The 22,018-nt window shown below is 37.4% G+C and overlaps 1 protein-coding gene across 5 annotated transcripts in view; it reads right to left on the bottom strand.

Moving 5' to 3' along the window:
- Positions 1 to 434: 434 nt before the first annotated feature.
- GLRB (glycine receptor beta) overlaps positions 435 to 22,018 on the bottom strand; it is a 49,175-nt gene continuing 27,591 nt past the window's right edge. For 4 of the 5 annotated variants that reach the window (XM_040064677.1, XM_040064679.2, XM_040064678.2 and 1 more), the window contains 4 exons: positions 20,952 to 21,092; positions 17,751 to 17,903; positions 13,589 to 13,881; positions 435 to 3,135 (listed from right to left, as the gene is read on the bottom strand). In XM_040064677.1, coding sequence (XP_039920611.1) covers positions 2,839 to 3,135; positions 13,589 to 13,881; positions 17,751 to 17,903; positions 20,952 to 21,092 — 884 coding nt within the window. In that variant the 3' untranslated portion in view covers positions 435 to 2,838. The remainder of the gene's footprint in view (positions 3,136 to 13,588; positions 13,882 to 17,750; positions 17,904 to 20,951; positions 21,093 to 22,018) is intronic. The other variant, XM_040064680.1, reaches the window with a different exon arrangement.

The raw sequence follows: 22,018 nt of genomic DNA, 5'->3' as shown, positions 1-22,018 counted from the left end.
CAGTCCACAGGCTGAATTTTACAACTAGAGGGTGCTGGTGGACCATAATGTGAGATGGTAGGAAAACTCTTGACCTTTAGTAGAAAGAAGAAAAAATAAAAGAAATCAATTATTACTGTTCAGTAAGACAAGCTAATGCATTCCAAGGTAATACAAATACTGCAATATTATCTAGTGTAACTAAAAAGAAAATTAATACTTTATAGCTGATGCTTGGCTTAATTTTAAATTTAGTTTCAAATTTGCTGTTAAACTTCTCTTTTGGCCTTAGTTTTTGTGCTGTAATGAACAAAACCCCTTTATCTCAATAATATGCATTCCTTTTGCTTCCCGTTGTGTGAGTTGGAAAGCAATTACAGTGTATTATTGATTAAGTGTTTTATGATAAAACACAAAAGCCATCAAGTAAGCAGGAAAGCAAGAAGGAACAAAGATTAATTTAACAATAAAATCTATAATTGAGATTTTACAGATAGAATGTGGACATTAATTACAAATAAATCATTTAATAAGAGTTCTAACAAGAAAATTATCTTCCAAAATTCATATAATTTCCAACTCAAGGTAATTATTTTTTTGCCTTCCAGTGCTGTAAGAAAAAATACAAGTATGAGAATAAATAATGTCTATAAATATACCATTCTGTATGTATAAAAGTTCCCCCTCCCATCCTTCCTCTCTTCCACTTATCCTTATTGCTTCGTAGAGTCTCTCACAATTCTGCAATTACCTTCAACTAAGAGAAATATTAAAACTTTGAACTAGACCTTAAAGGCATAATTTTCCTCAGCCCCCATTCAACACAGCTCAAAAACATCTGGAATTTGCCTTCCATTTCTTTGGAACAGAAAGGACAAACTGTAGCCGCTTGGTAGAGCGGCTGCCTGAAACTTCCACAAGACAGTGGGCAGGAAGCTGGTGGAGTGCATGTGACCATACTGCAAAGAGCAGATCTCTTCTACCCAAACATGAGTTGCTGCAGCCAGCCTGTTGATCACAAAGTGGCAGTGGCTTGTAAAAGCTCTGGGTGTGCAGGTTCACCAGATGTCCAGTGAAGCCAGTGTGGCATGCCATTGCTCTTCTTACTTTCCCACTTTTGACCTTTTGGTTGTGCAGGATTGCAGTATGTGGACAACATTCTCATTGTGGGCAACTCCCAAGTGATCCAGCAGCCCACTTGTGGCCTGCATTAGCTCAACACATCCTGGACATGCCAGAAATGTAGCACAAGTGCGACTGTTTCTCTCCGCACTATGGAAGGTTCCATGTATTTAAACCTGTCCCTTCCTAGCCTATGAGGGGCCAGCAGTTCAGATTTCATTCTATGACGTGCAAATTTAGTGAGAGGTGCCTTATTTTCATATTGTAACTAGCTGTGGTGCCCCATCCCTACCAGCAGAGAAGTGTACGGCTTGCTCTCATGGGCTGAGGCCAAGTCCCTGTTCTCAGGAAGCACACTCTACTCACATGCCTACCTACATGCAGCTTTCTTTTGGCTGAATTTCTTCTCATGACTCACCCTCATGAAGGGATGTACCCTGGCATCCATGGGAGACCACAGCTCCTGCCCTGTGCACACCGAGGAACTCATGTTAAGGTAGTCTCCATGCCACAGAGTTTCCTCTGGAAAAAGGAAAGCAGTCTCCTATCAGAATTATTTCACGCACAGGACCCTATTCTCCAAAACGTAGCAGCCGGATCAATGAGCTGGTGAGGGCAGCCATCAATTAACACATAGGCACACCAGGGCTCATGAGAGTCTCAGCCCCTTAGACCTTAGGACACATTTTCACTCCTACTGGTGGCCATGTGCTAGCTAGCACGCAAACAGAAAAGGTATAATTATTGGCGAAAATGGGATTTCATCTTGACCACTGGTTTGTTTAAAATGAAAGCTTTCAAGGGGACAAAAAACCCAAACTGAGTAAGGGTTCAATGCAATAACAAAAAAATTGTGACTTACATACTTCAGGCTTGCCAAATGCTACAGAAGCTAAGCCAGAGGAGAGACTAATGTAAAAATGTATAAAAAATCTGATACTGCGCTGCATCTTGCGATGCCTCTCTAAAACTCCTGCTACCTTTAGTGTAGAAAGTGGCCTGTTTGTTTTTTATGTACTGTATCTAGTTTGTGCCTAAAGAAACAGCAGTTAAAATTTGCCCCAATGTTTTATTTCCAGCATATTCTAACACACTTAACTGTGCCTGCTTCATGGACACACTTGTTGGGGGTTTTTTCCTAAATGAGCTGATTTTACAAAATTAGTAGTTCTCTGATCTTTATTTTTCCACCTAGACAAGATCTACTTACTTGATGCTGCCTTCACTTACAAAGTCTAAATAATAATAATTACACCTTAGTTTTTCTTTCAACAGTGCCAGCTGAAATTATACAAAAACATGTTTGGTGGGTGTTTCTTTTTCCTCTGGAAGTCAGCAGAAAAGCTGTTAAATACTACATATACTAGAATACGGATTTTAATAATATTCAACGTGCACATCAGTTTCATTGTCAGAAACACTTTAAATTTCTGTATGTTACTAATAACTGAAGAGCATTATTCAGCTTTATAATGTAGTAGGCATTGTCCTTCATATATATTCCTAAAGCAGGATGTATGCTGTACATGTATATACAAAGTTGGTCAGAGCACAGATATTGCAGTGTCATGCTTTCATTCAAATTTCAGATGCCATATGTTCAGTACAATCGCACGGCATCAAGATGCAACATATTGCTTTGCAAATGCAAATAATTTCACACAGTGGCCTTCATGACTGGGAAGGGATAATGAAATGGGCTATATTTTACACATATGAAAAAACCTAAAAGATTTATCATAAATATATGGACCAGTATATGACGTTGAAGAACAAGAAGCAAAAAGGAAACAGTGCTCTTGCATAAAGATCGATTCTCTTTGCTGCTGATGGAATGACAGGCTTGGGAGGAGGAGGCTTCTTGTTGTTCTTGGCTTGAGATTTCCCGAGCCCATTGTTGACTTCAATGGGCTTCCCATAACAGTCATAATTTGATAATTCAAAATCCCTTGGCAAGCTTCCAACGATGCTGAAATCATTGGATCTCAGATCTGATTTCGAAGTGCAAACTTTTTTGCATCTGGTCTCACCAACCTATGAAATAAAGAGTGAGGGGAATCATGATCGACTCACCACAGCTCATTAGCAAAGTTCATGCAGCTGCTAAAGAACACTGCAAATAAACACATAGGAAATTACTTGTTGATAGGGATACATTACATCAGACTAATTTATGGAATGGTTATGTTATAAAGTACTTAAGGATGATCGACCAATCATATCAATTAATCCAAATATTCATAATTTGGTAATTTTTCATGCAAAAGGTGCCTCATTCTCTGCAATCTGTTATAGTTAGACTCCTTCATTTTAAAGTGATAAAAGGGGAGAGAACATTTTTGTGGGGAGTATTTTTGGATATTGATTCTGTGCTTATGAAGCTGCAGGCCTGATATTATTCAATACTTGCATTTTTCTGACCTCTGAAACCCATAGTCAGAATTGGACCTAAAATTCAGTATTTGATGCAATTAATTTCAGTTTGTTCTGGTTCTAAAGAGTTATCAGGTCAGGATCCTATACCTCATCCTAGAGTGACCAACTCGCATGGTGAGAAGCATTTTGTTTGTACCTTTGGAGCTTAGTGCCTCTCTAAAGACAGGTAACACAGTTGTAACACTGTTCTCAGCACTGCAGAAATGTTTAACTGGGAAATCTAAATCCATAAACAGAATTTCTGTGTTTCCTATAGCTCCTTTAATGCTCATGGTGGGGAGGTCAAGCAATACTTTTTTTCTGTGGGGACAAAAGGTTCCTATATTCCCTTCCTTGGGTTTTATAGTTTTTATTTCAGATTCAAAACATCTCTAGGAGAACCAACCCCACACTGCTCAGGGAGCTTGAAGTGATTTAGAGACTACTTGCATGGCACTGTGCTTTGTGACTTGGGTAAACCTCTCCCAAACTTTCACTTCAATTGGACTATTCAGGAAAGCAGAGGGAAAAAAAGAAGAAAAAAGAATACAGTCTATGAATTCGTTCACATATATAACATGAGCATTAGTTGAAAAAAGGCTAGTTCAGAAATCAGGTTATACACATGGGCAACTGACATAAATGTAAGTCTCACTAAGGCTTCCTGGAGCCGCCGATCCACTAAAACTCACTTATTCCAAAAGCTGCCCATCCCTTCTCCCCATTAGCCTGTTTCTCCTCCACAATGCTCTCAGGTATTTTACCCTCAGCTCTCTTCACCTCCAGTTTTCTGCAGTTTTTGGCTGACAGTCTGGGATATTTGCATGGTCATATTTTGTAACTACTAAAATAATAGTAATAATAATAATAAAATAATAATAATAATAATAATAATAATAATAATGTCATAAAACACAGTACCAGGTTTATAGATGAATGAAATATATTCTGAAGAATATTGTTAGCTTCTCTATGACAGTGACAATTTATCCTGCATGGAAGGAATTGATGAAGCCAGGAAGAGACTTAAACTTTTAGTGGGACTTTTACTCCCATTATTTACAGAGCTGATTCTAGTGCAAGGTGGAAGAGAAGCCTAGAGGTCTTCTTTCTGAAAAAAAGTGGATACACCTTTGCCAGGGTTCTGTTTCTTATGAAAGCAGTACATTTTGAAACCAATGCATTAAATGGAGGTGCAGGTTTGTCCTGGTTCCAGCCAGGAGAAGGTTAATTTTTGCAGTAGCCAGGAGGAAGCATGGTCAGGGCACAGAGGTTATTCTATATTACCTCCCGTCATTGCTAGGGCTGGGGAAAGGGATTCTCTTCTGGCCCAAAATTGTTCCTTCTCCTTGAAAAAACATGCAGAGGGAGCTGTCTGGTATTGTCTGTTGTCAGAGAATTTTTCTGTGTGAATCATTTATTTTCTTACACCGTTTGTTATTAATATTATTGCTGTTAATTGCTCATTTTCTTATCTCATTGCCATTTTCAGTAAATTTTTCTTATCTCAAACCATGATCTCTCTTTACTTTTTTTACCTCCACTTGGAGCAAGTAGGTGCAGCAGTGCATGGTTTTAGTGGGAGAACTAAATTGGAGAATACCATTCCTAAACCACCACAAAATCAAGATTCCAGGTAATAAAAAAGAAAAACAAGATAGGTGTTTCCTGATGGTTGGACAAAACTGTATGTACAAATTTCTTGCAACTGTCTCCCAGTCCTCAAAGACCTGACAGCCTAGGACAGTGTTCATTACTGGAGTAGCAGGGGCAAACTGTCTAGTAAGGTGGTGACTAAGACACAGATAAAAATGATTATATGACCCTGGGTGACAGGATGCTATTATTCGCTGATCTGAGACATTCCTTCTAATCAGATCATACCGAATGACATAGGTGATAAAGATATAAAGCAGACCCTTGTGCAATGAAAAGAGAACTTGCAGGACTGGGGTGTATGTTAACTGAAGAGTCACAGGAATACTAATTTTTTCCCATGATCAAACCTAGCAAGATTTAGTAAGGCCACTACAAGAAACAGAATCCTGTATGAAATTATCGGCCTCCTTTTGGATTTGAAAACTTGTAGTCCATTACTCATACTGCCAGCAATACCTTGTAAAATTCAGTGACACTAATTGTAGCCTAAGTTCTCTCATTTATAGTACCGAATATCCCTGATCCAACTGCAGTATCTAGAGTGCTCCCCTAAAGGCCGTTACAAGTCGGTTCTCATTCCCATTCAGGACTGAGAGTGGATTCTAGGTCACCTCTGCCTTATAAGCAGAGAACTGTTCACAGCATGCTCACACAAAGCTCTGCTTAGTTCAGTGTCAGCTGGAGTACTGATTTATCAGGGTGACACAATTTTCCTTGTATGAGCAACCTGGCCCAAATTTTTCTTTAATAAGCATATGTTACTTTTGAAAATAATTTCATCTATTTCCTTGGCTTTACAAATCTGACATTCTTCTATATACTACACTCAGCTGCTGCCTAAACATATTTTTTTTTCTCATGTATCTCTTCAACTCTCCAATATTTCTGTTGTTTTAATCTAAATTCACTCCAGTAGCTTTCCCTAAACAATGTGAGGTAATATAAAATATATATGATTATCTGCTTTTTATTCATTTTGTCTTGGTTTGTGCTAGAAGCCTAAAAATAATCCTAACAATGCCTCTGCTCCTCCTCACTTTCCACATTTACTGAACAAAAAACTTACCAAAAGCTACAGGAACCTTTTCTGTACAAAAAATATCTTAGGACTTGATTTTAGAGTACTACTCTGAAGATGTGTAAAGAAAAGTAAAATGTTAAATGTTATATCCTTTGACTCCATCCTGACATAGAAAATATTTGATATTATCTGCCTTATCCTGCCCCAGCATCATGACCTGTGGCCCAGACCCAACCCACAGGATGCTTCCACCAGATTTATGGCTTTTCTCCAGCAGGGGATAGGGAGCAGCTGTTTGGGAAGGCAAGGCTTCTGGGATAGGGTAGGGACACCCTGCATTCCCAAGGGAGCTGCAGCCACTCCTTGCGCCTCTGGCATGGATTTGGGGCGGTCAAGGAGAGCGCAGGAAGGTGACAGCTCTTGGGGCTTGGCCCAAAACACAGACCTAACTCCCTGTTTCTTTCAGGACTGGACCACCTTGTCTAGGTTTGGTAGGATGGACAGAACACATGTCTTTTGATGAACAGCTCAGAAGTACCTAAAAATGCCTCTTGGAATCTGTAAGGTTCCTTGTGATGATCCTTTCTCACCTTTTAAAAAATTCAGGCTGACTGGTGCTTGCTGCCAAGCTCAGCACCTGCTGCTGCTCCAGAGTTGCAGCATGTGTGCCTCTGCAGAACACCTTTGGTTGCAGAATCAGGGGAATAATGTGAGAAGAAAATGGGGACAGAGGTGAAAGAGTAAGTGCTGCCTATGCATGCAGGTTGGCAGGGAGGAACAACTAACTCCGCAACTCTGCCTCTGCTGCTTCTGGTGCTCCTCCTCAGTTTCTGCATTTACTGCCCAAACTAGTTACACTAGATTTTCCTTTAAAAAATCCAGGATGGAGCAATTTTTCCATGACCTTGTTCCTCAGAAACATATGTACCTCATTTCTAATCTGAATTTATTTGGCTTCATTATTCAGACGCGAGGCATGACTATAGTTAGTCTGATTAACTGCTGGTACATAGAGTTGGTAACAAATCTAACCTTGATTTTGCATAATTCAGATGATGTAACCAGGCTGATATTCAAAGCCAAGAAAAATGTTCTCAGAGAGTTTCTGACTTTTGCGTCATTGCCTCTGTCAACCTGGTTGACAATACTTAAAAAAGTTTTATTCCATTTGATTAAATCAAAAAACACACAGACCAACTTTAATTTCATTGACCCATTTATCAGCTAACACGGAGCTGAATTATGGCTAATATTAAAGATAATTAATACTTACAAACAATAATTATTAGTCAGCGCCCTGTAAGCTATGCAATACTCTCCAATGATTGATGTTAGGTTTATAATTATTCATGTTATGCCACTTAGCATTTAAAAGTACTGGCACAAAGTTAGCTTCTTGCTGTATTTTGAAACTTGCCCAGATTTAAAGGATTTCTTAAAAAATCAACATAAATGTTCAACAGCACTCACAGAACAGCTTTTTAAAAAAATTCTAGATGCAACTTAAGCTGAAATCTTGATTGCAAAATGTCCAACAGTAATAGTTACTGTTTAATATTCTCATCAGCTACTGTGAATGAGAGCTATTTCATCCACAGATTGAATATATCTGGCTTTTCCCCAGACATAGAGCAAAATATTTGTGCAACGCTTTTCTCTTTTCAGTTAATTCTTGATACTTGCAACATCTCTATCTAGTGTAGTAACCATTATTCTTCTTACAAGGTTTTGTATTCTTGCAATGTATGCAAAGTAACTTCCTATTTCCCTCAGTTATGCTAAGCATATATCTCTTTTCTTACTTACACAATTAATTTATTAAGTTCAGCTTATATTAATTGCTATTGCCTCACATTTGCCAGTGAGAAGAGAAATACTTGAAGCTGAGTTAGTTTTACATCTTTGGGGAGTTTGTTTTCAGTTGTGCTATTTGTTAGCTTTTAGGGTTTCTCTTAAATTAGTATAGCTTTACTTCTGATTTGAACATTATTAGCTCACCAGCAGCATTCACACTTTTTGTTTAAATTTTTCCATCCGGATTAGGCAGTTCTCAAATTTGTGAAATCTGACCTTTCACAGCGCCAAAAATACCAGGGACTTGATTCAATTTGTTTTGTGCAAATAGAATAAAGATCTTTCTCAATTGACTGTTCATCAGTGATCAAGTCCTCTTTATCCATCAGGATGAAGTGTAATATAAAAGCCATCATTTTTGAGAGCAGAAACCTATTGTCCATATCTCCTAGTAAGGCTTCAAAAATGCTACAGCACTGGCAGCTTCTCAAGCTCAGCTTGTGTCCCTCAGGCTGAAGAGCTTCCCCACTGTAGTGCTGTGCTCCCTGCCCCACACAGCACATCCTCCTGGCCACAAAACCACCTCTGCTGCTGTGCCCCCAACCTCCTGTTGGCATGTAGATCTGTCCCCAGTGCTGCCAGTTCTGTAAGGGACTTCCATACAAGACCAAGGAGGAATTTTTAAACAAGCTCTGTTATTCATCTCTTTTGCATATGTTTTGTGCTCTTCTCTTGCCACAATGATAGATGTAGATCATCAATAAAGTAATGATTGTTTAATACTAGTCTGTATTCACTGCTGGTGCAGTTCAGCAGGAATATGCTACCATATTCCAAATATTCCTTGCAAAGTACAGGACAAAAAATATTAGTACATAAAATACCACAGTATTATGGCACAACCAAGGTTGGCAGGGACCTCTGGAGATCTAGTCCAACCCCCTGCTCAAAGGAGACTCCTTGGGGCCTTTCTACAGTCGTGTTTTGAATTATCTCCAAGGATGAATACAGGAGCCACTGGAGCAGAAAGTACCTACTCTGTACCTGAAATTCTGTCAGGAACCATTAAAATAGGCTACAGCCTGTGGTTTTTTGTACAAGGTAAAATGTAAGCTGGGTTTTTGGTGATTCTACAATAAAAAAATTGAATCTGGAGTGCCACTTGAGGGGAAAAACTTGGGAAGACTAGGTCACCGCAGGTCATCACCAGTGGTCAAGTACATTAAAACTCAGTAGAGATGAACATAACCCATCTCAGGTTTCAGTGCCTAGATGTGGCTCTGACAAGATAAAGCAAGCAATAGCACCACTTCTTTTTAAAAATAACTGGCATTAGAGCTATTACCACCACTTGCATAGTGCTATTCATCATCTGCCAGAACCATTCTTTCAGCAAATGTTCTCTCCAGCCGTTAGCACATTATCTGTGGGGGACAGCTTCTATAAATGGACTTGATGAAAATGTGACTTTTCAAATTGAGGGGTGTTGTTGCAGTTAACAGTGCAATCTCTCACTGTAATCACATCAGCAATGAAAGCAAAAAGAAAAAAAAAAAATCATCTTAAAAACTTTTCCCTTTTTGCTTGTTTTTCTCGCTCTATGATGTTTCCTTGCTAGGAAACACATGCAAACTCCTGCTGAGGATTCCCAATAAAAAGACAGTGCAAGCAGTTATCACCAGATTGCATAATTTTCTCCTTTGCTTAGAACAGCATCTACTTGCAGCCGCTATGAGCTAAGAGAGCCAAGCTGTATTTTCTCATGGCTTTTTGCCTGTAAGTGCATAGCCACTGCTTCTCCTAGAAAAACACATCCAAAGTGCTTGTTTTCTCTTCTTTTCCCTACAGATTCAGGGTGATTGTGACAGACAGACCACTTGACTTTAATCAGACAGTCATATTGATAAACCTGTAAGTTTAAAATGGCACTGACATTTCAAGGGATTTTGTTGGAGGGAGCATGACTCATAAAGTTTGGACTTGAGGGGTTGGTGTGTGCTAGCAATACGCAGCTTTTACATCACGATCTGGTGAAGTAGCTATACATCCATGGAAGCCTTCCTCCATCTTTGGGTGACTGGCAAATTTTGAGCACTCTTTTCAGCCTGCCATCTTCACTGTCACTATTGGTGATTATTGGTCATGATCACTGACTATTGACACAGTGACAAAAGTGATTTCTGCTGAAAACTTTCAGTGGACCCTTGCAGGTTCTGTTACAGGGGAGCTCTTCTCCTAGCCTGCAATTATCAATTACATTAAACTTTTAATATTTAGGATACACTGAAAAGCTTATACCTTTACTCCATAAAAATGGAACAATAGCTGCTTGTATTTTTAGGGATTATCATGAGGTTTTGTTACGGTTGTTTTTTGCTAAAATCAGATATGCCAAGTCTCCAAACCGGATGACATTTTAACTTTCACAAATGGAGCAAGCACATGAAAACAAGTTGTTCCACTAAGACTGGAACCAGGGATGCCTGATCGCCCCCCTTACTTCTCTCTGATCCTCCTCACACCAAGGATCTCAACTCCCCTTTACCTACATGCAGGTCTTTCCCCCCAAATCTCCTGCAGAGACATCACTGCTTCAACACTGCAAAAGCACCAAGTACAAGAATTTGCTACTCAGGGAACACAAATTGCCACAGCATCATGATCAGGGGCATTTCAAAGTGAAATAAAGTAACTTCTCTTTTTAAATTTGATTCCCCTCTAATACCTTACAGATATGTATCAGCATCATTCAATAATGTTTCATAATATGTAAGAGTTTAATTTAGACAGGAGAAACACTTAAAAATGAAGTTATTCATGCTCTCTGTTTTTCCCCACTTGGAGTTTTCTGCTTCCATGTCTTTTCTGTTGGCTTTACCTTCAAGTCCCATCTAGTCTATCCACTGTTTCAAACCTAGCTATGCTGACATTTCCAGCTACACCCTCAGACACTTTTGCCAGAATATCACCTCCTATGTAGAAAAAAAACATCCTTAAACACTTCTATAGGACATATACTTTTTTCAGGGGTGCAGTTATAAGTCATCCTTTTCTCCTAAAGTGAGAAGTCATCCTTTTTTCCTAAAGTTTCACTAGGCCACCTAAGACTTTCCAGACATTTAGCATAGTATTTGCTCTTGCCTCCCACATAATCCTACATGACCCTGATGAGAAACAGCTCCTAAAGTTCTGGGACAGCACTCTGGCCTCTTTTTGTTTCCTATTTTTTATGCTTTTCAACATACAGTTTTTTTCCATTACCTGCTTCTTTAATGTTTCTCTCCCTCACATATTTTCCATATGACAAATGCATTCCCTACTTGATCATTACTAGGTCTGTACAGGAGCAATCCAAATTTTGTGGGGCAGGCCTGGTTTTGGATTAGAAGTCAGAACTACCAAGAGATTTACACCTGCTCTGATTTAGGACTTTAGTACAGGCTTTTCCAGGGCCAAGAACTTTCAAAGTACTCCTACACAGTAGCAGGTTCAGAGAGGGAATTTTCCACCAGGCAGATTTATAACTTTCAAATACATAAAATCTAGCATCATTATCCTACCACATCCTGATGTAAAATGATTCATTGGTCTGGACCTTTTTCTATCTCAGCCTGGTCATCTTCCCAGGAATTACCAGTCCAGGATAAGTCTCCTCTGGTAGGTTGTGTTTCAAAAGCAAAGGTTGTGTGGATTAATTCAAGCTGGATCATTAGCCATGAGCCACTCAGCCACATGACCAACTTTTACAGCAAGGAATGCCTATTTCCACTGTGTCTTGGCAAAAAATTTTTTGTAAATCACTGTATAAAGATCACCAGAAGCTACCAGAATGTTAAAGGTCTCATTCATAAGCTGGGAAGACCTTGAAAAGTGCAGGTCAAACATGAGAAGCTGAAGCTGACATTTTAAAATCGTGGAGATGCTCCTAGAAGAGGATGGATCGAATTCTGAATTCTAAAAATCTTTAGTCTACTGCTAGACACCATTCACGGGGAACACTGCTGAACTTCTGTGGATAATTATTCCCCTTCCAAGTCCTAAAACACACTGTTTACCAGGTCCTTCTTTAAAAGAAAAAATAATTTATGTACAAAAGCACAACACAGATGATAATAGATAATTCTGTTTTCCACATAGATATGACAACGGCATGTACCTTAGAGGGTATGCATACCAAGGAGAATTAGAGGGAATTTATTTTGGAATTTTTAATTTAATTGCAATTAATTACAATTTAGAAATTGGTTTTGTTCACACTACAGAAAACTGTATTTTTTTGCTAAACTTGTAATTGATCAAGCTGAACACTTAACACTTTTTAAGCACTGGAATTAGGAAAAAATATATTATATGCTGCTCTGCTGGATACTTGCAACTATTTTGTTAGAAGAAACAACTGAATTTGGGACCTGCAGGTTGCTGAACACGAAATTTATACATTCAGTTCAGGGAAAGCAAAACCTCAGCAGAGCCATTTTCTTTCTACTCAGCTCTCCTGTTGCCTGGGCTTGGGGAGCTATTTGTGACACAAGTCAAAGCAGTCATGGGGTTACTCTAAGATGAGACTAGTTGTCTACCAAGAATTTTCCTGAAGATTCTTCTACCAGGTGAGAATTATGATTGTTAAATCCACTGCTCTACATTACCTGCAGCTCTTCTGGATTGGGGGCAATTAGTTATGGGGCAATCCCAGCTTGATACTAAGACAGGATTTCAGCCATTCTTGCATAAACTGTTCCTTCCTTAAAGAAACATTGAAGTCACAGTGTACCAATATTACCACTTGGATCTAGCCTAATAGTTTTCTTTTATACAACAGAATTGCTGAGTCATTGTAAAGGACAAGCCAAATTCATATTAAACATGTTGTAGAATAATGTATTTTCTTCTGCAGAATAAATGTCAAGTAAATATCACTTAGGACTGAAGGCAGTTGGACTGAGATGTCTGATAACTCTCGGAGCACAAACAGGGACTTCTAAAATATCAGGAATTCAGTAACATGATGGAAAACTTTGGCCAGAGTGAAGATGCACATCATCTTTAACCATATAGTGAAATCTGAATGATTTACACATAAACTCCATCTGGCAACACAAGAAGTGCAGGAAGTGTTTGATACAAACAGACTGGTCTTTTGTCTACAAATGCCACAACTTCTGGAATCCTGGCTTTATAGGCATGCAATGTAGTGCAGCTGTGGCCATCCCAGGGAAAGCAACGAGCTGGGTGTTATTTGAGTATGCTCCTTGCAAATACTCTGAGAGTTTTGTCCTCTGAATAGTTACAATTTGACAGCTGCTATTTATTATGAGAAAAACAGCAACTGTAAAGCTGCTTGCTACTTTATTTACCTGAAGATAAGCAGCAACCACGGTGCTATGATATTAAAAGACAAATTTTTCACTTGGTCTCTAGTGATTTGGGGTCAGAAGTTCTAATTGGTCAGATTGCTAGCCATTAGCTGTCACATGTTTTTACTGTCTTGGTCCCTTCCAAGATTAAGCACAGTTCAAAATTATCACAAACAGTATATTCCTGGAATTAAGCTAATAGAGAAGAATGCTGATTTTGCGTACAAAGCTTTGCAGCTCCTACCTGTAAAGTGCTGATGTGTACCGGAGTCCCTGTGCCATTCACAGTATTCTTCTTGGCAGCATTTCCACCCTTCCCTTCTGCTTGCTCTGCCTTGGCAATCTTTGCTTTTTCGGCTTCAATTCTCTTTGGATTGTTTAGCATTACCTGAACCACAGCATATTCCACCAGGGACGCAAACCCAAAGAGAAGGCAAACAATCAGCCAGACGTCTAAGGCCTTCACATAAGACACTTTGGGAAGTTCAGCAGCAAGAGTGGTACATTCAGATGCCAAGCTGAGCACTGAGAAAATACCTACAAAAAGAGAAAATAATACATTGAATAAGAAAACTTCCCTTTAATGACACGGGCTGTGTTCTTCCTCTGAAACAGACAATAGTGAATGATGTTTAGCAACAGTGAATGGAACTTCACAATGTGGTCCGTGTAGCAGGGGTACAAAGTGCACATGCCTTCAGCTAATGAACAAGTTAAACACTTAGGTAGGACAGCGCAGTTAATGATGAATTATTAATAATGATTACATTCATTTTATAAACAGAGAAACAATTCAGTGACACTAAACTAGCTGTTATGGTTTCCCTGGATACATTCCCATCAGTTCGGAAATGGGCTTTCCAAAGACTTATCTTACAATATGCATCTAATTCTGGGAAGGTGGAAGAGGAATATAGACTCCAAGTCCTTTAAATTAGACTTGCATTGTCCCAGAAGTCTAAACTGTGCTACAGCAGGAGCAATTCTCTGAATGACCTGCTCACTAGTGTGATATTCAGACCTTAGGTGAAAGGGAAGTTTTTGCTGAAGAGCAAAGCTGTATGAGCAAATCAAAAAGCCTTTGTTCCCAATTCACTGAGAAGATGAAAATGTGGACATGACTGAGGGTCAGCAATCATTCCCTATTTGAGCTTCCAGGATCTAGAGGAAGCTTTCTAGATAAAGGGCCATGGAAGCCCTTATCATGAAAAAGCCCACATGAGAAAAGGCTGTTAAAAGGTCACACTTGTAATGGATTTCACCAAGCATTTCCCCTAATAAGGCTTCCAAATGCCACCATCAACACAGGATTCATATCACAAGAGACAAAATACAAGCTTGACCCCAAAGAAAAATTTCTCACAGGCTCCTGTGAAAATAGTAGCATGAACAGCTACATTTGGAAAAAGTTAACTTTAGAAATGGCTGTCATGTGGGGAAAAGTTAGTTCAATGTCCAAGTTCAGAACGTCTCATTTTGGTTTTGTAAATGCTAATGTTAAAAATGTTCATTTATGAGTAGAACGCTTAATGAAATAGAATTGATGTCTATAAAAAATGTTGATTGGAAGGAGATATTCAGTTAGTTTCAACTATGTTTCTTATACTGCATAATTTTTCTTTTTTCATTCATAGAGAGATGATTTCCTTCAGATCTATTTTAAGTAACTGAGGACATGAAAATTTAAATTAAAATGAAACTATTTGTATTAGCCTATGAAAATATTCATTTCTACTTGATCACAAACAACACATTCTTTAGATATTGTTCCCATTTGGACTTCATTAAGATTGATATGATCCTTTATTTAGCAATAATCTCAAACGGACAATTCACTAGCTCTTAGAATACTGAAGCATAAAGAAACGTTTACAGTTATGTGATTTTAAACCACAAAATTTTATGTTTTATTTAGAAATGAGCAGTATCAATGTACCACTGCAAAGCTGGATTTTTTGTCAACAGGGATAATAAAGAATGACAAGATGTGTTATATCAGAACAGAATGATACAGCAAATACTAAACTGAATCCCCAGTGTACACTCTGGCTTCCTTTCCATCTACTGTATCTGAAACATTCATATACAGACATTCACATACGGAAAAAAAGTGAGCATAGAATGCTTCTCTTAAAAAAAAAAAAAAAAGTATTTTCACTTACCATCACTCTATCCTTCTTCTGAATAATCAAATTAGCCAATAACATGGACTGGCTCAATGTCTTGGATACAGTATTTTTTCCTACTGACTTTAAAGTGTTTATTATCTTAATATGTGACAATTATTGTCATGCTTGGTACCAAAAACATTTGTAAGCCCACTTTTTAGACCTTAAAATACTATACAATCTTGGATTGAATTCTACAGAACTAACTTATAAATTCTAGCTGAAAAGATTTTGTGAAGCTTTTATTAATATGTTTAGTAGAGCAACTGACTTCGTGGTGACCAGCAACTAATTAATTTTCTTTTGTATGGATTCCTACAATGAAAGGCTCCCTCTCAGAGTCTAAGAAATTTCTAGGTTTTCAAGGTAACAATAAAGTGAGACAGAAACACAGAAATATTTTATTCAGCAACAATTTGCAGCCTGATGAACTTTGGCATGGACTCGGAGACCCTAGTACCAGAGTTGTAAGCTGCACTTCTGGCAGCAGCTGCACTAGGCACCTACTTATCACAAAGCTTTAGGCTCAAATGTGAGTGAGGAGCACAAATAAGTAAATTGAAAGATCTGAAGTAGCTTCTCATCTAATAAGATATGTAACTAGCCACTGGTACACTTTCTTGGGGCTAGATGTCATTCACTTGACACACAAATGTTAATCTTCATATATTTCAAGGTCAAGGATCTCAAGGATGTCACTAGAAGAATTAGTTTGTTGCTCTCCTGAAATTGGAGAAAGATAAATTTTACCCCAGTGACAGTGTAAATAACTGTCATCTTAAATACTGACTCAGCTAAGGAGGTCTCAGATTTAGAGCCTTTTTGCTTTTCTGGGGAATAAGGAAAAGTTACATGGCCTGGCCAATGGCTAGCATCTGAAAATTCATTATTTCAGAAATGCTAATACATGAAAGAAGTCAATAAACATTAACAATTACCCAAATAAATAATAAAAAAGCATGCATATTTAGTTACAAAGACATCCATGTTTCTTAAATCCATGCTAAGAATCTTATAAATATATCTTTGATAAGCCCATCTGGTTCACTCCTTGAAGCACAGGATTATAAAATTGGAAGTACAGTTTGGTTTTGATTCTAGTTTTCCCGTTCCTTTTTCTTTTTAATTTCATGCATGTTACATTTTCCCCACCCTTTTTTTCTTCAAATGTTATCTTAAAGTTTCGCATTATGTAATACAACCTTTCAACTTTCCAAGGTAAAAGATTATATTCGTTACTTGCCATGAAACTAATACAGACTGAGACTCCTTCCCAAGTAACTATTTTTAAAGGTCAAAAGAAAAAGAAAAAAAGAAAAGAATAAAAGACTTCACAGGAGTTATATCCTGTGGGGGCATGGTGGTTCCAGTGTGGGTAAGAGATTTCTGAGCAAGGCAGGCAGCTGGAGGGATTCTGCAATTGCACCACTGGGGTATTGGAGACAAGTGAGCGAAACCTCCTGGGATGTTTCAAAGATTTGGAAAGTATGGACTTGGATAAGATGGAGTGCTAGGGAAAATGGGACCCTTGGCAGGCCAGAACACGGGAAATGGAATTCAAATAGAAGTGTCAGGATGCAAGACCCTGACTCTGCATCACTGAGCTCTTGGGGTTAGCAAGTTTGTCCATGCCAGAGCTGTAGTCCTAGTACAACCCAATTAGTCAGGATAATATTGTTAATATTAAGTCTCTGTCCTGCTATTTCATAATAAATGAAGAGCCTGCCAACTGTGTTGCATTGAGCAGCATGACTGTATGAGCTTAAAGTACTGTCATGAAGTGAGTCTCCAGTGAAATAAAGCCACTCAGGTAACAGAAATGCTAGCTCTTTTCCAAATATAATTTCTATTATCTTCACAAAGACTTCTCCAATAGGTAGCTATCTAGAGCCTTACTTATCATCCTGCTTTCTTACTGATTATTCAATGTTGAATTTCCTGTAAACTGATCTTTCTAGTGTTTGCAGCATCACCCGTGCATAGATGGATCAGATTTGTCCAGGTTGAGAGGAGCAGAGACAGTGTGCTTGTCACCCAAATGCTGGAACTGCTATCAAGTGAAGCCTTAATGCCAAAGTGGAGTTTACGGGACTTGGAATGAGCAGATTTCAGTGAAAATGATGAGCAGATAATGGGAGTGAAGTTGCTTTCAGGGTCCAGGATCATGTAGCCAAAGCAACTGAAAATGGCTCAATGGTATTACACTGGATTGTGACAGTATGTGAAAACACAGGTTACCCAGTGGGACTCTTGCAGCACTTGCATCAGGATTGATCCAAAATGACAGCCAGGATAGAACAACAATTAGCAGTGTAGGAGCATAAACACCCATCATGTAAAATCCGACTTGTCTTCTTAAAGTGAAGATTACTTCTACACAAGTGTAATAACCTTTAAAGAAATAAATGCATTAATGTTTAATGTGCTTTGCAGGTGAACCTCCAATCCATATCTTCCAGGTCTTTTTCTGCTTAAGAGCAAAACTTCAATACTTTGATTTTCCTTATAAAGGTAAAGAGTTTAATTTGAAAAAAAAAATCAAAACACAGACCTACTTAAGCATCAAGTGGATAGTGGACAGGCTGTGGTACTCTGCGCTCTGTAAGGAACGCTTCCACTTTTCAAAGCAGCAGGAGGCTGAAGTGACTCCCAGCTTGATGTGGCTTCAAGATGCAGTCCAGCTAAAACCAATAGAGTCTAGCAATCCTACTAGCTTAAGCTCATCTGAAAATCCTACTTTGCATTAATTTGTGCAAAAGATGAAATAAGAAATGTTAGTCTAGCAGGTTTAGAGGTGCTCTGAATGTGACTCTAATCAAAGATTTCCCCGTTATTGAAAGCTGGTATAAATGACTTCTAAAATTGCTACAGATATTTTTAAAAATACTCTAGAAAAGCTGTAATTTTTTAAAGCAAGGAATAATGCACCAAATATTTTAAAACAAAGATCTAAAACATACAAACTTCAGAAGATTTTTAAGATGAATTCAGCACAAAGCAAAGTTGCAGTTACTAGATGTTTTGCTAGAGATAAATGTATCAAGTAGTCTGATAACCAGAAAATAATTTCTGTCCATATTTTCACTCAGTTAGAAGAACTGGAATTTTTATGTCAATAGTAACACAACAGTGTTGGAAAAAAACCTGATTACTTCAAAAACTATTCTATCACAAGGAAAAGGCATTCCTATGTTATATTACAACAACTTCAAAATCCAAATCAGACTGTATTTATCAATCCAGCTGGTGAGAAACTTATTTAGAAGATAGAATATGTCAAAAAGTTCTCTATTTGCCTGTCATATTGTATCAGTTAAGTGCTATACAATGATAATGCAGGACAAACACCCTTGTGTAGAAGACGCTGTACTGTATTTTATAGTTCATTCTATCATCTTTATTTGGCTGAAAAAATTTCCCTGTATAATTTATGAATGGATTCCAGGCACTTTTAGGTTTTGTTTTCAAATGAGGGATTACCTTCAAAATCATTATTTGTTTGTGTAATGTAGGAAATGCATACTGCATGGCTTCATTTGAATAATATTTAATCAGACAGAATATAGTATCTATTGCCCTCACCATTCAGCTTAAAAGGATGTATTTGATCTGTCATAAAATTGACGAACAACAGGAAATTTGCAAATATAAATATTCAGTGTACAGCTACAAAAGCAGCCCAGATTTGTTGACCCTCTTTCAACGTAGCTATGATCAGTTGATAGAAATAGGCAGTAGAGATTAAGGGGTTTTGCAATTGTCAGGGAACTTCAACATAAGCCATAGTTTTGAAAATCTACTACTTGATGCATAACTTCTCTTGATTATCTGACAAAGTTATTTTGCTCTATGTGTGAAATCTGGTGTTTGTTTTTTTTTTTTTAATACCTCCAGCATAAAAGTTTTCAAGTGAATAAAAAAATGGAGCATTGAAAACAGCCTTTAAAAATCCTTCAGAGCACTAAATATTTGACTCACATTACTGAAAAATTTATCTATGTTGCTTTTATCTATGGTTTTATCTATGAGATTCTTAATGAAGATTCTAAATGGAGATTCTTAACAGAATGGATTTGCAATAAAAGAATTGTAAAAACTTTTGAAAATGGTTCTCTCATGTTCTTTCTTTAATATTCAAAGCACACACAGAGGAAATGTGAATATTTTACTGAACATTCTGCACCATGTCATTTGTGGTCACAATTTGTGAAACTTGAGAGAACACCACTGATTTTCTTTGTGTATAATTCTTAAAATTTTTTCTTTAAGGTTCCTAAAAATACCTGAAATATCTAAAGTTTTTTTAGACATTTAATTTCCGATTTAGGGCAAACCTCAAAATAATAGAATATAAGTTTTACAATTTTCCCATTTGTATGAATTTCATTTTGGGAAATGTAAGATCCATTCCTTTAGCTTTTCAGTACTTTATGGATTATTTTTTAAAGAAGTTTAATTTTTTAATTAGGAACAAAATATTTTTCTCACTGCTAAGCAAGATTTTACCATATCCTGAATGCAATCACTACTAGCTGCTGGATATGCTTTCAAAAAAACAGAATTTTCCTGAAGAGAGCTGATTTCTTATTATTTACAAATTATAAATCATTTGAGAGTCTGAATTATGGTCTTAGGCTGAGATCTCACCCATTTTTCAGTTAAAAACCAAAGCCTACTTTTATTTTCATTATGTTTTCAAATTCAATTCTTAACTCTGAGATCAGCTAAGGTTCCTTGAGATCTCTCCAGGCTTGGAATCTACCACAGGAGCAACTGCAAGTAACAAACCCTCCACTTCAGCTGAATAGGCAACAAGAAACTTGCAGAGGGTCCTCAGAAGCTCCAGCACCACAGACTTCCCAACTGAATTTTAACAGAAGATTGATTCCCATGATATAAAAGCACTGAATAAAATACAGCTGTTCTTGTAGAAAGTCTTGTGGTTGTCACAGTGTGTGCAGTTTGGATATCATCGTAGGCAGGAATCAATCAAGGTGGAAAACGTAAACCATTAAAAACCAGAGTACAGAAACTATTGGAAAAATACGTGCCCTCATTAAAAAAATAAACATAGGAATAAATAAATAGAGGACTGAGGATTGCAAGCAGCTTTCAAAAATGACCGGATTTGCAGAACATTTAGACAAAGGAACAGGTATTAGGACCATAGAAATAAGATGGTAGTAAGATCACGATACATATAATCAACACCAAGACAAATATTTAATCTCTACTTCAACTTGAATATTTCTATATTTGAGCTAGTTTGTAACTATTACGTATTAAACTTACCATTATATGAACCACTCATTAGTTAGAAGTAATCTATTTTATCCCAAGAAATGTAAGGCGTGGGCTGGAATATTAAGCATTATCTGTAAACGGTAATTGAAGGAAGCTTAAGAGTTTTTTACCAAGGAAATAACTTATATTACTTACCTGTGCCTTTGTAATACTTGGTACAGTTACCATATTCAATATCCTCCTTTTTAATGTCAAACTGAGGCAGAGCAATTTTCTCTAGCTGTACAGGATCTCCAGACTGCCAGATAAACCGTAAGTCATCAGTTGTGTAACCAACTACAAGAACAAAATAATAATAATAATAATAATTATTTAAAGAACCACCTCAATCACAGTAAACTCTGCAAGAATACCTAGACATATGTATTGTGTATCTTTCAGTCTTTTTCATTTCCTGTTCAAATACATAAATACAAAAATCAAATAATCCGCAGCTGCATTTTTCTGTAGGCCGAAGTTAGGACTTAGTGGGTGAAACATTACATTATGAGCAATATTAGGATGACTAAGAGGTATTTGTTACAGTGTGTACTTTTCAAACAAAGAAAGCAAAGCTGTATTTTCGCAGCTTTCAAGCCTCCATATTCATTCATACTCTACTTTAGCAAAATATGAAAAAGCTGAATTTTAAACAGCACTTATGAGTCTGAGTAACTTCAAAAGAATTTAACAACTCAATTACCATGATGAATCTTGGTGTTTGTGTAAAACAACCGCACTGCTTATTTGCTCAGACTAAAAGCCCTGATTCATGAAAGCATTGCCATTCAGGAAACACTTGACCAGGAATTAGAGCAGATGTGCAATTCTACAAAAATTAGCTCAGTGCCGTCATGACCTACTGAGTACAGACAGACCTCAGCAAACCTCTGAGTGCCCAAATCATAGTATATACACCCCAATTAAGTGAGAGGCAGTGCAAGTTAGACTCACAATATTCAAGAATAATGCAATATTGATTAAATACGCATAATCAGAATCATGATTTTTTTCTACCTTCTGTTCATTAAAGATTAACTTAATTCAAACAGAGATAATGTGTGTTAGATGGAACGAGAAGAAACATAAAAAAGATGGAATTGGAATGCATCATTTTGCAGTTCAAAGCCTGAGAAAAATGTTTAAGAGCCATTCTTTTTCTGGAGGTATTAGATTATTCTTTTTAATTTTTGAAGAACAGCTGCGATAAAGAAAGTGAAACT

This window comes from Hirundo rustica, chromosome 5 (genome assembly GCF_015227805.2).
Source record: "Hirundo rustica isolate bHirRus1 chromosome 5, bHirRus1.pri.v3, whole genome shotgun sequence".
In the NCBI taxonomy this organism is placed as follows: Eukaryota; Metazoa; Chordata; class Aves; order Passeriformes; family Hirundinidae; genus Hirundo; species Hirundo rustica.
Note: the sequence above shows the minus strand (reverse complement) of the source record. Positions and strands in the feature narration are given on the sequence as shown.